The following is a 16,171-nucleotide window of genomic DNA, read 5'->3' on the forward strand; positions in this document are numbered from 1 at the left end:
TAGATTTACAACGGAAATATCGGTTTAAGTATAAAATTGTGAATGCTGAAAGGCGGCAGAACAAGATTGCCTAATAAAAGCTTCACTGATCACCCGCTCTCCAGGAACACCAACTCGAACAACCATTCATACAAAAAGCACCTCGACAAGAACCAAAGATCAGATTCATGATCACAGTATCTGGTTTTAACTTCATTCACTGAAAGTAGCACTGAAGAGAGGAGGAAAGACAGTCTTGAGTCTTGTCCCCTGGCAGCAGCCATGTGGCACAGAGAATCTGCTTGCTTGGGGCAGGGAGAATGCAGTGACTGTGGGACTTTGCATTGAAATGCAGTGTTGCTCTGTCACACAGTGAAGCCACATTGGGCAGAATTCAGCCAATTCCCCTGGAGGGGAATTCAGATCAGCCCTAGCCAGAGGGGAACCTGCTTTCCAGCAAGCGTCACCACTGTGGGCTGAAGTGGTCTGGGGCCCTAAAATAACTTGAAAGGCCACCTAGGCCACAAGAATTGTAGTTCCTGGGGAAGTCTTAGTGCTGCTCTGGGTTCAGGGTCAGTATACTTGTGGGAGGGGGGCAGGAAACAACTAGCTGGGGTGGCCAAGGGAGTGATCGCATCACCCCTCCACAAAACCAAGGCAGCACAGTTCGCAGCTCTGGGAGAGACTCCTGCCCTCTGATTCAGGAGAGGAGAGGGAAGGGAAAAGGGGAAATTGTCTTGCAACTTGGATACCAGCTCAGCCACAGTAGAAAAGGGCACCAGGCAGAGTCATGAGGCCCTCATTCCAGGTCCTAGCTCTGGGACGACATTTCTGAACACACCCTGGGCGGGCTTTGAATGGAAAAGCCCAATCCTGGTAGGACTCATCACCTGCTAACTAAGGAACCCTTGACCCTAAATAATCAGTAGCAGTGGTACTCAGGCACTACTTGCTCAGGGCCTTGGGAGAGACAAGCTGGCTTCAGGCGTGACCCGGGACATTCCCAGCTGTGGTGGCTGCAGGGAGAATTTCCTTCTGCTTAAGAAAAGGAGAAGTAAAAGTAAAAATCACTTTGTCTTGCAACTTAGGTACCAGCTCAGCCAGACGGGCAGGGTACTAAGTGGGCTCTGGGGGTACCCAGTTCTAGGCCTTGGTTCTTGGATATTTATGACCTTCCCTGGGCCAGAGGGGAGCCCACTGCCTGGAAAGAAGACCCCGAGGCCTGGCAGCATTCACCGCAAGCTGCCTAAAGAGCCCTTGGGCCTGGAATAAACATCAGTGGTACAAGTTACAAGGAGAGAGTCCTTCTGCCGTGGAAAGGATTTTGTCCTGTGTCTGGGAAGCCAGCTAAGCCACACTAGAATAAAGCATCAGATAGACTCCTAAAGTTTCCAACCCTAGGTCCTGGTTCCCAGATGGCATTTCTGGACCTGTCCAGGGATAGAGGGAACTCGCTTCCTTCAAGGGAAGGACACAAGCCTGGCTGACTTTGCCACCTGCTGATTGTAGAGCCCTTGGGCCTTGAGAAAACATAGGTGGTAGACAAGCAATGGTTGCCAAAGGCCTTGGGCACGACGCAGTACCATGCTGCTGTCAGGTTGGATCTGGCACAGTCCCAGTGATGGTGGCCACAGGGTCATGTGGCATGGGGTGACACATGTTTCTGTCACTCCTCATCTAGTTCCAGGCATCTAAGCACAGGGAGAGACTTTGGGAAAAAGTTTGTTTGAGAGAAAGTAAGAGAACAGAACAAGAATATTTGCCTGGTAATCCAGAGAATTCTTCAAGACCTTATCCAAGACTGCCAAGGTGGTACCTTTTCGAGTCTGCAAGAGCCACAGCATTGTTGGGGTTGTGGTGCATGCTGATGCAAATAGAGCTACAGTGATTAAAAATGTAGATTCTAACCACCAAGTCTTTTCAAACACCTGAAAAGCCTTCAAAAGACTTAGAAGACCATAATAAATAAGAAACTCCTCAATGATGAACACCCACAATCATCATGATCATCCAGGAAAATATGACCTCACCGATCAAACTAAATAGGTACTGAAGACCAATTCTGGAGAGACAGAGACATGTGACCTTTCAGACAGAGAACTCAAAACAGCTGTTTGGAGGAAGCTCAGTGAAATTCAGGATGATGCAAAGAAGAAATTCAGAATCCCATCAGATAAACTTAATGAGAGACTTAAATGATTAAAAAGCATTAAGCAGAAACTCTGGAGTTGAAAATACAATTGACATACTGAACAATACATTAGAGTTTCTTAACAACAGACCTGATCTAGCAGGATAAATAATTAATGAGCTTGAAGACAAGCTATTTGAAATACACGGTCAGAAGATAACAAAAAAGAAAAAAGAATAAAGGAAGACGTAGTATGCGTACGAAATCCAGAAAAGAGCCTCAACAGGGCAAATCTAAGCGTTACTGGCCTAATCCGGAGGTTGAGAAAGAGAGATAGAAAGTTTATTCGAGGGATTATAACAGAGAACTTCCAAAATCTACAAAAAGTTATCAGTCTTCAAGTACAAGAAGATTATAGAACACAAGCAGATTTAACCCAAAGAAGACTACCTCAAGTCATTTAACAATCAAACTCCCAAAGGTCACAGATAAAGAAAGGGGCCGAAAAGCAGCAAGAGAAAAACAAATAACATAAAATAGAGCTCCAGAACCCCTGGCAGCAGACTTTTCTGTAGAAACCTTACAAGCTAGGAGACAGTGGCATGACACATTTAAAGCCCTGAAAGGAAAAAAACATTTATTCTAGAATAGTACATTCAGTAAAAATACCCTTTGAACATGAAGGATAAAGACTTTACCAGACAAACAAAAGCTGAGAGATTTCTTCAATTCCAGACCTCTCCTACAATAAATGCTAAAGGGGATTTTTCAATTTGAAAGAAAAGGATGTTAATGAGCAGTAAGAAATCATCTGAAGGTGCCAAATTTAGGTATGCTAAATCCAAACTACCTGTGCCACATAGCAAACACCTTTACATGTTGTAAGGGGTGACTTAGTCTCAAAATTTAGGCATGCTAAATCCAAAATACCTGTGACACATAGCAAACACCTTTACACATTGTAAGGGGTGACTTAGTCTCAGAAATCATTATCTGTCATATACAACATATATTTTTAATTTGAATCTCATTGGCTTCTTTGATTGATCTGCATTTAATCTCCCATCTCCATGATTTTAATAACATAGACTGTAAGTGGAGCTTAAATCTGTTTAACTGAATGTATGTAAAATAAAAAGAATTAGGTCAATGCTGAAGATAAGCACTGTCTCTTTCTCTCACGTTTTTAAAAAACATCAAAATCCATCTTAATGTGAATGAACTTCAGTTCCTTTCTTGGTGGTGAAGGTGGTAAAGGACTACCTTTTGAAACTCAGGGGCATCCCTTAGAGAGCTTGAGCTAGGAGCCCAGCATGGACTCCCACTGTGAACGGTGGGAAGGAGCAGACAGGGCTGCGCATGGCACAGATGTTGTCCAGTTCACTGCCTTCGCAGGGCTAGCACGTGGCTTCCAGGTACTCTAGCTCTGACGTCTCCACGAGTGCACTCTTTTGCCTGCCTGTAAGACAAGGCCACTGTAAGTGCGGCAGCCAGGCATTCCTTTCCCTTCGTTTTAGCCTCCTGTGGCTGCTGTAACAAATGACCACAAACCTGATGGCTTAAACACTCGCCCAGTTCTGGAGTCTGGAAGTCTAGAATCAGTTTCTCTGGGCCCAAACACAAGTGTCAGCAGGGCTGCATGCTCTCGGAGATTCTGGGGAAGCATCTTGTATTAGTCCATTTCCGTACTGCTATGAAGAAATACTTGAGACTGGGTAATTTATGAAGAAAAAGAGGTTTACTGAACTCACAGTTCCACATGGCTGGGGAGGTCTCACAATCATGGCAGAAGGCAAAGGAGGAGCAAAGGCTTGTCTTACATGGCAGCGGGCCAGAAAGCGTGTGCAGAGGAACTGTCTTTTATTAAACCATTGGATCTCATGAGACTTATTCACTATCATAAGAATAGCATAAAAAACCCACCCCCATGATTCAATTACCTCCCAGCAGGTCCCTCCCACGACAAGTGGGGATTATGGGAGCTACAATTCAAGATGACACTTGGGTGAGGACACAGCCAAATCATATCACATCTGTCCTTTGTCTCTTTCAGCCTCTGGAGGCTGCTGGTATTCCTGGGCTTGTGGCCACATCCCTCCCATCTCCACCTGTGTGGTCACATGGCTGTCTCCTCTTCAGTCTGGGTCAAATTCTCTCTGTTTCCATCTTATAAGAGTACATGTGATTGCACTGAGATTCCATTGGTTAACTAAAGGTAATTCTCCATTTCAGATCCTTAAGGTAACACAGAACACTCCTTTTTGGCCATAAAAGGAAACAGTAATAGGATCCAAGGATTAGAACATGGACTTTTTGTGGGGGGTGGAGGGCATTTTTTACCCTACCACACCCTTCAAGGCCTTTATCCCATTTCCAATCAACCCACAACTTTAGAAGGCATCCTCTGAGGGTGCAATGATCATATGCTTACTGAATGAAAAAGAAAGACACGAAGAATCTGAGTAGGGGAAAAGCAAGAAAGAGAGGCTCTGCAAATTACCACCTAACTGAACTTCCAGTGATTTTAATATCATACCTAAAAGCACAGAGTCAATTTGGAATACCTGCAGTATTCTAAGAAGCATCAATCTAAGAAAGCCCATCTAGCTGTTTCCGTAGAAGTGACCAAGTAGGGTTTAAAGTGAAGAGTTCAGAGAAGTTGGAACGTTTCAATCGGGAACTTCATCTTCCTAGTTCCCCAACCTACCTGGTTCATTTTATATAATTGGTCTCTAGTTCTCTGATCTTATTATATTGCAGCTTTCTATGTTCCTGACCCTGATGTGGTGTGGTAACTCTGCTTGAACTCCTGAAATGCTGCCTTTGCTTCTGCACTGCCAGAGTCTTCAATAAACTGGCGACTAATATAGGAGCCAGATGCTTGTAAAAATGTGGCCCTTAAGGCCCCCCAAATTAATTTGAAGCTGACCAGAAGGCTCTTATCTATAGCAGGCAAGAGACTCCAGAGGAAACTAGGGTCCTAGCGTAAGATTTACTCATTTTCATGGTTGCCTTTAAAATAGGATGAAAAATGTAGCAACAGTTGAAAAGTGCCCATTTATGGATAAATATGTAGACCCATTTGCCTTAGCTTATAGTCTTAATGCGAGCATGAATAATAAGCATCTACTGCCATCCTTTAGAAAAATGGCTCTTTAGTGTAAGGATTCCATAAATAAGTGAGATGCACCTTGTGGTCCTCCTAGAATTAATGATGGGAAGTCAAAAGAGAGACTGTTAAGATGCTCCCGGGGACCCACTTTTCAGTAGTTTGCAAGTTTGCAATTCACTATAGGGTTAGTAGCAATGTAAACTAATCCTTTCTTCTGTAAGAATCTGTCAGAACTCTGTCCTTTTGGATTTCTTTCCATTTAAAGAATGATTTAAATTCACTGGTCAAATTCAAGGAATGTAGACCACATTCCTCAAGCATTTCACAAATCAAAGGGTCTTGCTCGTGGTGGGAACACTGCAGGCTACTTTCCCAAGAGCCAGTATCTCTCTTCCAACTCAGCAAAGCCCAACCCGTCCAAATGGCAGGCTTTCCCAACCACCTCCAGAGAAGGTTGCCATGCAGTATGGTTACGGCAAAAAAGCTGTCTCCTCGCAGCTCCAGGAAACTGAAAGGAACTACCCAGAAAACTATTTCCTCCATGACGGAGGAAGTGAGAGGCACAAGCTAAGTTCTGTGTGTCCATCCCTTCCTGCCCGTGTGGGCGCATGATGCATGAAGCCATCACAACCATTTCATCAACATACTGATGATGGCAGTGGAGAGATGGAGACCGTCTGGCCCTTGATGATATCCATGAGCGCTGAATCTGTCTTGGACTGGCTATGTCTAAACCTGTCTTGTGAAACAATACAGACACCTGCAATTGGAACACTTAGTTAGCTCTTCTGTTACTCACAGACAAAAATACTTTGACTGACAAACTTTAACACCTGGACCTTGGATACATGCTCAAGCAGATCTCAAAGATGGCCCTGGGATGGGCTGACTAGGTTCACCAATGTTCTACTAACAAAACATCCAAATGTTCATGTGTACACAATGCCCTTTCTTTCCCTCCAATGATAGGATGGCTTACAGTATTCATCAGACTCTGAAACTGATTATGACATTGGTATAAACAGTAGGAGAAATTAGAGTCCAGTCTCAGTTCCAGACCCTGTGCGTTCCAGGCTCTCCCCATTGGCTACCAGCCCATTCACTCTCCCTTAACTCCTGACCACGCCTGGCCCCTCCACAGCTTCCGGGCCAGACTATCCTCTGTCCAGCAAGCACTTGTGGCCTTCCCTCTGGGTTTTATTCAGGCTCTACTGGATCTATCTTTCAAAGTCGAACTGCTCATTCTCCATGAAGCCTTCCATGAATGCATGCTGTCCTCAGTGGTCTCTCTCAGATTTTGTATCATGATAATAAATATCACCTGCAGCCTCTATTCATAGCACTCGGTATCGATTAGCATTAGCAAGTTAACTTTGGGTAGAAACATTAACAGTGGTAGCATCAGTAGCAGCCAAAACAACTTTCAAGAAGAGTGTAGACACCATCCCCAGCCAAGTCAGTCAGCTGCGGATGGGTGTGAGCTGGCACGGAGGAACCCAGGACTCACAGCAGGTGCCCAAGGGCAGATGAACAACACCAGAGACCCACTCAAGCCACCTGTGCTTCCCATGATGAGACGCATGGGCCGTGGTCAGTGGTAGTAGATGGAATATAACAAGATTGAATTTGGAGGATGAATTTAACATAGGAGCTGTAGCAGAGAGAAAATGCCTCCAAGCTATGGACCAAACCACCCATTTCTATAAGATAAAAAATTATGAGGTATGCATTACTTTTTATGATAAACACAAGGCTATCAAATTACTATTAAACTATTTTTCAATTTTCATTGGGATTATGTGGGACTTTATGATAAGATAATCCAAGATAGGTTAAAAATTGGGTAGTAATACGATCTGAAATACAACAATGGAGCTCACAAACATTATACAGAACAAAAAGCAGGTGCAAAAATAGACATATAAGATGATTACATTTATGACATAAATGCAAAGGGCTAAAAGCTCACAGGACTACTCTGTGATGTCAGAAATGAGGTTCCCTTGAGGGGACTAATGATGGGGAGGGCATGGGGGGCTTTTGGAATGCTGGCTGCATACTGCTTTTTTGATCTGGATGCTGATTATAGCATCACGTTTGGTTTTAAAATTCATCAAAATTCAACAATAGCTTACGCGTGTTTATATTTACATATTTAATGTCTATATATTTATATTAGACATATAACATATATCCTATATGCATATACCTCTTCGATAAAATCATTTGTTCAAGTATTTTAAAAAGATAAGGTGAAGGTTGGCAATGCGGTCACAGATATTAAACAATGATGACATTTCGATCCCATAAAAATAATCTCTATGCCACATTTTTACCCAAAAGTCTAATGAGTCTTCTGTTCTGATAACCTGTGTTTGGCCTTAACCCAGGATGTACTTTCCCCATGGCTTTGAATTATCCAAGGCTTTTTATTGATGTACCAAGTGTCCCAGCGCCTTCCGTCACAAACGCGGTCCACCTGCTCTAATGTGAGATTCCATAAAAGCTAAATGTCAGGGATGTTTTCATGCAAGTCCAATCCTGCTGGAGTTTCAGACTCCCACACCAGTGACTGTGGTACTGGAGGAGGTCACAGCATTTTCCATCAGAATGCGAGAACTGTAGCTGCTAACAAAAGGCATTCGCTGTGCGTGGCCTGCTGTAGACAGACACGTATTTAATATCTGAAAATAAAAAATGTAATGCTGAGCCTATTATTTCAAAGAGAAGAAATTTAGAAAAGAGCATGGACCAGCAGGGAGACATGAATGGCAAAACTGAAAAGGACACATTCTCATTTGGTAGGTCCCTCTGGAACTGAGCTCGCCTTAAATGCTTTTAATTCGATTTCTGAAACATAAATGGCACATAACTTGCAATCATTAGACTGCACTCCAGGACAAGGTGCCTTGTTGTTCAGAGTGATTACCGTGAGGCCCTTCCAGGTCTGCATCATCAAGAGGGCACTCTACCACACATGAGATTCTTCTCACCTGCCTGGAAAGGGGCCCCTGGGGACCAGGAACCATTTTCACAAAACCACGGCATCAAGTGAGTTCAGAATGGATTTTCTAATCGAGTGGAAAGCAGGTACTGTACTCTGAGTTTCAGTAAACCAGAATACAAGGCTGGTAGTACTTGAAAAATACTATTTAAAAGAAAGCACATATTATGATTTCTAACTAAATCTACCAACATGGAAGCAATGTTGGGTAGGAATGCACTCAACATACCCACAGTGTGACTGTTAAGACTCAGACTCTCCACTATTGAAGACTGACTCTAGTCCTTCACTTTCACCAGTGGAAGCCCCTCCTGGCATGGGGAGGATCTCAGTCCTGTAGGTCAGCATTTCCCCTATCTACACAGCTCAACAGGTCCCCACCATACCCTGCCTTTCACTTTTATTTCTGCTTAATGATAACACTACTGTGGAATTCTCCTTGCACATGCCTTGTCTTTACGTGGACGCTAAGCCTCATAGAGAGCAGCAATATCTTCTTTTCCCACATTCTACCTGGCACTCAGTACGGCATTCTCAGCTCCTAGCCAGGATCATTCATGCTGGATCTGTTGGCGGGCATTCTCTGTCGAGGTGACTCTGTTCTGCACATTAGTGAATTTGAGGCAGGTTGAATGGTTTGATACCTCCTCTGCCTGATGGAATTTTATATAAAAACACAAACCACTGCTGTATCGCAGGAGAGTGGATGCAGTCAGGCCTCAGCACAGGGGAGCAGTGGACAACATTTGCTGTGCAGTCCTGTCGGAGAGGCCTAAACCTTGGACACCCAGACCCAGGGCAGCACAGCCCAGAGAAACAAACACCACCCACCAGAACCAAAAGGGGAAGCAAGGCTCAGCTGCATGTTTACTGTGATGGAAAAAGAAAAGCCAAGTCCTCTCTTGAAAGCCTTCTCTGGAATTCAGCCATTCACCAGAGGCTCTCAGAGCAGTTATCCCTGACAACTGGTCATCAGCGTGCAGGGAGAAGAGTTCCCAGAAACGGCATCCTGGGTTTGCTGCAAGGAGAGGCTGCTGTGGCTGCACAGGCTACCCAAGAACCAACTGTAGATGCTGGTAGGGTCAGCTGCTGCGCTGGAGGGAGCAGGCCTGCCATCTCTCCAGTGCCTGGAGAAGATGCGGGGCTACTGCTTGCCAGGCCTGGAGTTGAGCTTCGAGGGCAGGGTCCCAGGACCTGCTTCTCAACCCACTTTGATGCTGTGGATAATTCTGTGTAAGGAGCTCTGGGCAGCCATTTCATTCCACTCTTGCGTGGCACTCGTGACAGCCCTCGGATCTGGGTGACATGAATGGTCACATGCACCTTGGGAGGTGGGAGCAACTGCAAAGCACTAAACACCACCGCTTTATTTATTTATTTATTTTTTGAGACGGAGTTTCGCTCTTGTTACCCAGGTTGGAGTGCAATGATGCGATCTCGGCAACCTCCGCCTCCTGGGCTCAGGCAATTCTCCTGCCTCAGCCTCCTGAGTAGCTGGGATTACAGGAACACGCCACCATGCCCAGCTAATTTTTTGTATTTTTAGTAGAGACGGGGTTTCACCATGTTGACCAGGATGGTCTCGATCTCTCGTGATCCACCCGCCTCAGCCTCCCAAGGTGCTGAGATTACAGGCTTGAGCCACCGTGCCCGGCCAACACCACCGCTTTCTACGCCCCAAAAGGAGTGCCAGACAACCGCGAGATCAAATCTGCAGCAGTAATATTCTTACACAAACCACAGTTCTGCTCAAAGAAGAGCAGAGGCGGAAGAAACACGTGCCCCACAGACACTGAGGAGGACCTGACATCTTCTATATTAATTAGAAATATGTAGTGGTTAAAGTCCCCAGCCGTGTGATATCATCATCTGCATCACCATAAAACAGAACGAGGATGGTCTTCGCAGTTCCTCCCCCAGCCCCTCACTGAAGCACTGGACTGAACCCTCAGTTTGAACGTTCCAGGCAACTGTGGTGCATTCAAGAAGCTCAATCACCAGGAGACGGCAACACTCTCCCGAAACTGCGACTGAGGCCGCTCCCATGTTAGAAAAGGCTGTGAGGCAATTTTGCATACCTGGCACTGTTGTGGCCACCTTACCCCTTCACACCTCCCCCCGCCAGCTGTCTCATCTTTTTACTAAACTCACCACTTTGAAGATGAAGTTCGCATATAATAAAGTTTATCTTTTTTAATGTATACAATTCAGTGTTTAAAAATACCTAATATTAAAAGTCATGCATCTATTACCACAATTGAATTTCAGAACAGTCTCTTCATCCCCTTCAAAGGAATTTTATACCTGTTAGCAGTCATTTCCTTTTCTCCCACTTCTAGCTTCCAGCAGCCACAAGTCTATTTTCCATCTCTGTAGATTGGCCCATTCTGAAATCATACATATGTGGCCTTCATGGGAGGCTTCCTTCACTTGGTGTGAAGTTTCCAGGGTTGATTCATGTTATGGCATGGCTCAGTTCTTCATTCCTTTTCACAGCGGAGGAGTATTCCACTGTACGGTCACATCCCATTCATTTATCCATTCTCCAGGTGGTGGATATTTGGGTTGTGTTCGCCTTTTTTTGGCTATTATGAATAATGCTGTTGTGAACCTTATCTTTTTTTTTTTTTTTTACATAAATCAGATATGAGTAAGACTCAGTGTTGTGAGTCTGATATACAAGTTTCTATACGGACATATGTTTCCAGTTTTCCTGAGTCTATACCTAGGGGTAGAATTACTAGGTGATACAGTAATGCTGTGTTTAAATTTTAGCAGAACTACTGAACTATTTTCTACAGAGGCTACACAATATATATTTCTACTATTCATGTAATAAGGTTCCCATTTTTCTGTATCTGGGAATACTTAGCGTTTTTTAAATTTTTATTTATTTATGTTTTTGGTTTGTATTTGGTTCTTATAAGCATCCTAGTGGGTATGAAGTTGTATTTATTGTGATTTGATTTTCATTCACCCTGATGATGCAAGATGCTGAGCATCGTTTCATAGGCCTTCTGGCCATTGTCTTTCTTTGGAGAAATGTCTCTTTAAATCCTTTGCCTGTTTTTAAACTGAATTATTTGGTTTTTCTGTTGGTTTGTTTTCAGTAGTAAGAGTTCTTTATATTCTGGACACTAGACCTTTACTAACTCTGTGATTCACAGGTGGTCTTTTCATTTTCTGGATGGTGTTTTTGACATACATGTTTTAAGTTTGATGAATTCCAATTTATTTTTTATCTGATTGCTTGCACTTTTGTTGTCACATGTAAGAAACCACTGACTAATTCAAAATCACAAAGATTTATTCCTATATTTTCTTCTAAAAACTTTATATCTTTGGCTTTTACATTTAGGTCATTGGTCCACACTGAGTTCATCTTTGTATATGGCATGAGTTAGGGGTCCAACTTCACTCTTCTGCATGTGGATATCCTATTACACCAGCACAGTTTGGTGGGAAGACTATTGTTTCCTTATTGAATGGTCTTGGATCCCTTGTCAAAAAGTAATTGACTATAAATGTCTGGGTTTATTTTTGAACTCGCAATTCTATTCCATTGACCTATATGTCTATACCTCTCCTAGCACCATACTGGTTTGATTGTTGTAGCTTTATAGTAAGCTTTAAAACCAGGAAGAATGCGTCTTTGAATTGTTCTTTTTCAAGATTATTTTGCCTATTCTGAGTCCTTTGCATTTTCATATGAATTACAGAATCAACCTGTAGTTTCTTTAAAAAAGAAAGAAGGATTTTGACAGAGACTGGGTTGAATCTGGACACCAATTTAGGGAGTATTATCATGTTAACAATATGAAGTCTTTCAATCAATTTATATAAGATATCTTTCCACTTACCAAAGTCTTAATTTCTTTTCATTTTGTTTTGCAGTTTTTAGTACATAAGTCTTATACTTCTTTTGTTAAATTTATTCTTGAGTATCTTATTCAGTTTGAAACTATTTTAAGTACAATCATTATCTTAACTTTATTTTGGGATTGGTCATAGCTAGTGGATACAAATACAAATGATTTTTGCATCTTGGTCTTAAATATTTCTTCCTGCTGAACTCATTTTTTTTTTTTTTGGTGGATTCCTTAAGATTTTCTGTATACAACATTATGTCTTCTATGAATAGAGACATGTTTACTTTTTTCTTTCCTATCTGGATGTCCTCTTTTTTAAAATTCTTACCTAATAGTCCTGGCTAGACCCTCCAATATAATGTTAAATAGTCGTGTTGAGAATGAATATCCCTGTCTACTGTTCTCCTAGTCTTAGGGGGAATGATTTCAGTCTTCTGCTGTTCAGTATGATGTTACCTGTTAGGGTTTTTGTAGATACCTGTCAGGTTGAAGATGTTCTTTCTGTTCCTAGCTTGTTGGGTCTTTTGTCAGGAAAAGGTTTTTGAATTTTGTCACATTCTTATTCTGTGTCTGTTCGGATGATCATGTGCTTTTTGCCCTTTATTCTATTCATGTAGGTATAATACATTGATTGATTTCCATACAAGCCAATTTGTTTTTCCTGGAATAAATCCCCTTTGGTCGTGATGTATAATATTTCTACATATAGTGAGATTCAGTTTGCTTCTATTTTATTGAAGATTTTTACATCTGTTTTCATGAGGGGCATTGATCTGTAGGGTTTTTATTCTTGTGATATCTTTATTTAATTTGGTATCAGGTTACAGATTACCCTTTTCTCATTTAGGTTTTGGGGTAAGAGTTTAAGCCTGGATTAAAATTTGCCTGCATTTTTCATACCTGTGGAAAATAGTTTTACATGATAAAATCTACTTATTTCATCTTAGGGTCTAATGCTTGAATATTTTTTTACTGAGAAAAAAACTTTTCTTGTGCACAGATATAGGCATCTAATATGATCATGAGAATGGATAAAACAGTTACATACTGTTTTATCTATGACCACCATGTTTTTCTATAACTCCTATATTATTATTATTATTATTAATTTTGAGACAGAATCTCACTCTGTCACCCAGGCAGGAGTGCAATGGCATGATCCTGGCTCACTGCAACCTCCACCTCCTGGGTTCAAGTGATTCTCCTGCCTCAGTCTCCTGAGTAGCTGGGATTACAGGTGCCTGCCACCACACCTGGCAATTTTTTGTATTTTTAGTAGAGATGGGGTTTCACTAAGCTGGTCTTGAACTCTTCATATCAGGTGATCTGCCCACCTCAGCCTCCTAAAGTGCCGGGATTACAGGCATGAGACACCAGGCTTGGCCCTATATTATTATTTTATGGGCAAAGGGTTTCTTCTCTCCCTAATCCTACCACTCTCTGGCTACTAAATTCCTCTTATTCCTCCATTAAGCCCACTTCACATATTACCTTCTCCATGAACTTTCTCTTGAAAGATTTCTCTTTTTCCTCTCAACTCCAATAGCACTTCTGTTTGGCTTATTCAATAGTGCATCTATATATCTGTTTTTGTTGTAGGTTTCTTCTGTGGATTTTAGTGTCTTTTCTTTCCAGAGAGATTTAGGATACTGGTTTATACTTTATGTCATCTTCAGTAGTACCTATTTAGCACATTCTCCTTAGTTCACACGCAACATATGTTGCTTTAATAACTTTCTTAATTCACCCTTGATATAATGTCCAGGAATTCCATGTATTATGTAAAATTATTATATTCATGCCACTGTCTTTATCAGGAATTAATAAGTAATTATATAAGTAATTTTAATATGTGCCAAGCATTTCCATGTAGTAAACAACTTTATAAACAAATCTAACATGCATAAAATGGATTTTTAAAATTGAAACCATATTATATCATATGGCACAGTGAGAATTAGAACTTGGGAAAGATAAATTATGTAACAGGTGGTTACTTGTTACTTAGAAAATATTGCAAGGTAAAATGATGCTCTTTCTCTCTGGCAGCGACTTGCTCTTCCAAGAATGAATACAGTACCTGGTGTCAGAAGGATGACCGATGTGACGATCAGGGAGCAGATGACCAGAATGACAAGCAGTGCAATTGCTATCCCTTTCCAATTCCTCTGCGGAGGGTTACTCCCCACCAGCTCCTAAAAACAGCAACAACAAAGAAAATCCCAGTGAGTGAAATAAGGAAATAAAATAAGCCAAATAGACACAGTTCATTTAAATCAAGAGCCAAGACACACAACAGTGAAAGAGGCATCTTCCCATCCTTGAAGCTGCTGTTAGCTCCTTTTCTTCCCCTCTGCCTTCAGTGCCCCAAGGCATTGGGCTGTCATTTTCCTACTATGGCCAAATGTTACCTCAAGAAAGAAAATCTGATATTACTATGTTTACAGCTTTTGTGCAAACCTAATGCTCCTCCTCCCAATAAACCAAACGCTACAGTATAGGGTCATCTTGGAGCTTTCCTTCATCACAGCTAAACTCCTTACCCTCATTGAATCCAACTCAACTAGGATTAAACTTTTAGCTCCAAGTCCTCTGTTATCTTCCCCCTCAACACCGCCCTTTTTTTTTTTTTGAGATGGAGTCTTGCTCAGTTGCCCAGGTTGGAATGCAATGGCGTGATCTCAGCTCACTGCAACCTCTGCCTCCTGGGTTCAAGTGATTCTCCTGCCTCAGCCTCCTGAGTAGCTGGGATTACAGGTACCCACCACCTTGCCCAGCTAATGTTTGTAATGTTTTTAGTAGAGATGAGATTTCCCCATGTTGGCTAGGCTGGTCTCGAACACCTGACCTTAAATGATCTGCCCACCTTGGCCTCCCAAAGTGCTGGGATTACAGGCGTGAGCCACCATGCCCAGCCATCTTTCCCTTTGTTTACATCCATGTGATCAACTTCTATTTCAGCATACCAAATTTAAATATTTATTTAGCACATGCTATGTGCCAATTTGCATCTCAACTTCTGCCTATCACATTGCCTTCAGGCTTTTCTTTTTTCAGTAGCTCCTCATTCAAGGTTTCAAGATTTTCCTGGTCTCTCTTCAGTGGGAAACTCACCTATCCCTATTCTAGGTTTCGGTACCCTCCAGGTATTTGCACTGAAGCAAAAGGTGGGCGAGGGACTCTGGAGACACTGCTAAAGGGTGCTAAAGACTACATAAGTCTGGGAAATTAATCACGCATATTGCCTGCTGAGACCTAGTTTTTCAGTTCCCTGCAAAGCAGAGGAAGCATATAACTGGTAGTCCAAACTGTGATTCTTTGAGAGACACAAAGGATAATATGAATACTTAATAAGTAATAAATATAACAGTTACATATTGATGATTATTATTAATTACACAGTAGTAAATAAGAACACATGGTCACACTGCAAAGGGACCACTTCTGCCTATGTATAGTCCAGAGAATATGCTCTTATAATGCTCATAATTGCAACTCAGTAATCAAGCCAAAATGAGGTAGAATGAAGATGGCCTCAAAAAGTAGACAATGCAATATATAAATATATTTTCATCAAAGTTTAAAAGTTTATTAGAATGTGTCACATTGCTACAAACTGAAACAGACATTATGCAATATCATCCAAATGTTTAATGTTGGTTATTAAATTAAGAGAAATTCTTGGGTCATTATACGCTTAGTGGGAAAGAGTTCTACGGTGGTTTAGAATTTCTACAAGTCTTCATATTCATTGTCTAGAGCCTAATTTATTCATCAGAGGGTAGCTTTTTTGAACTTAAAAAGTAAGACTACCCATGAGCAACAAAACAGCTACAGAAAGTTACACTGATTCAATCTCATTTCCTACTAGGTAGTATTTTCTGTGGGAGAAAATCGCTGGCCAGGGCCAAGGATAAGTAATTAGATCTTGCTAATTCAGCAGCTTTTCATGTCACCTGAATTCAGAGAGAAAATAAGCCCTTTTCATCAAGTCAGTGACTAGCAGGAATCTTTCAGTGGTACTATTCATAGAACCGCCCTAGTGCATGCAATTTCTCACAGCTCCAGCTGACACT

At 41.9% G+C, this 16,171-nt stretch overlaps 1 protein-coding gene across 4 annotated transcripts in view; it reads right to left on the bottom strand.

Moving 5' to 3' along the window:
* The window catches only part of DPP6 (dipeptidyl peptidase like 6), a 1,158,816-nt gene that overhangs the window by 426,793 nt on the left and 715,852 nt on the right, over positions 1–16,171 (bottom strand). For all 4 annotated transcript variants that reach the window (XM_078343379.1, XM_035255081.3, XM_035255078.3 and 1 more), the window contains exon 2: positions 14,176–14,290. In XM_078343379.1, coding sequence (XP_078199505.1) covers positions 14,176–14,290 — 115 coding nt within the window. The remainder of the gene's footprint in view (positions 1–14,175; positions 14,291–16,171) is intronic.

This window comes from Callithrix jacchus, chromosome 11, assembly GCF_049354715.1.
Source record: "Callithrix jacchus isolate 240 chromosome 11, calJac240_pri, whole genome shotgun sequence".
Taxonomy (NCBI): Eukaryota; Metazoa; Chordata; class Mammalia; order Primates; family Cebidae; genus Callithrix; species Callithrix jacchus.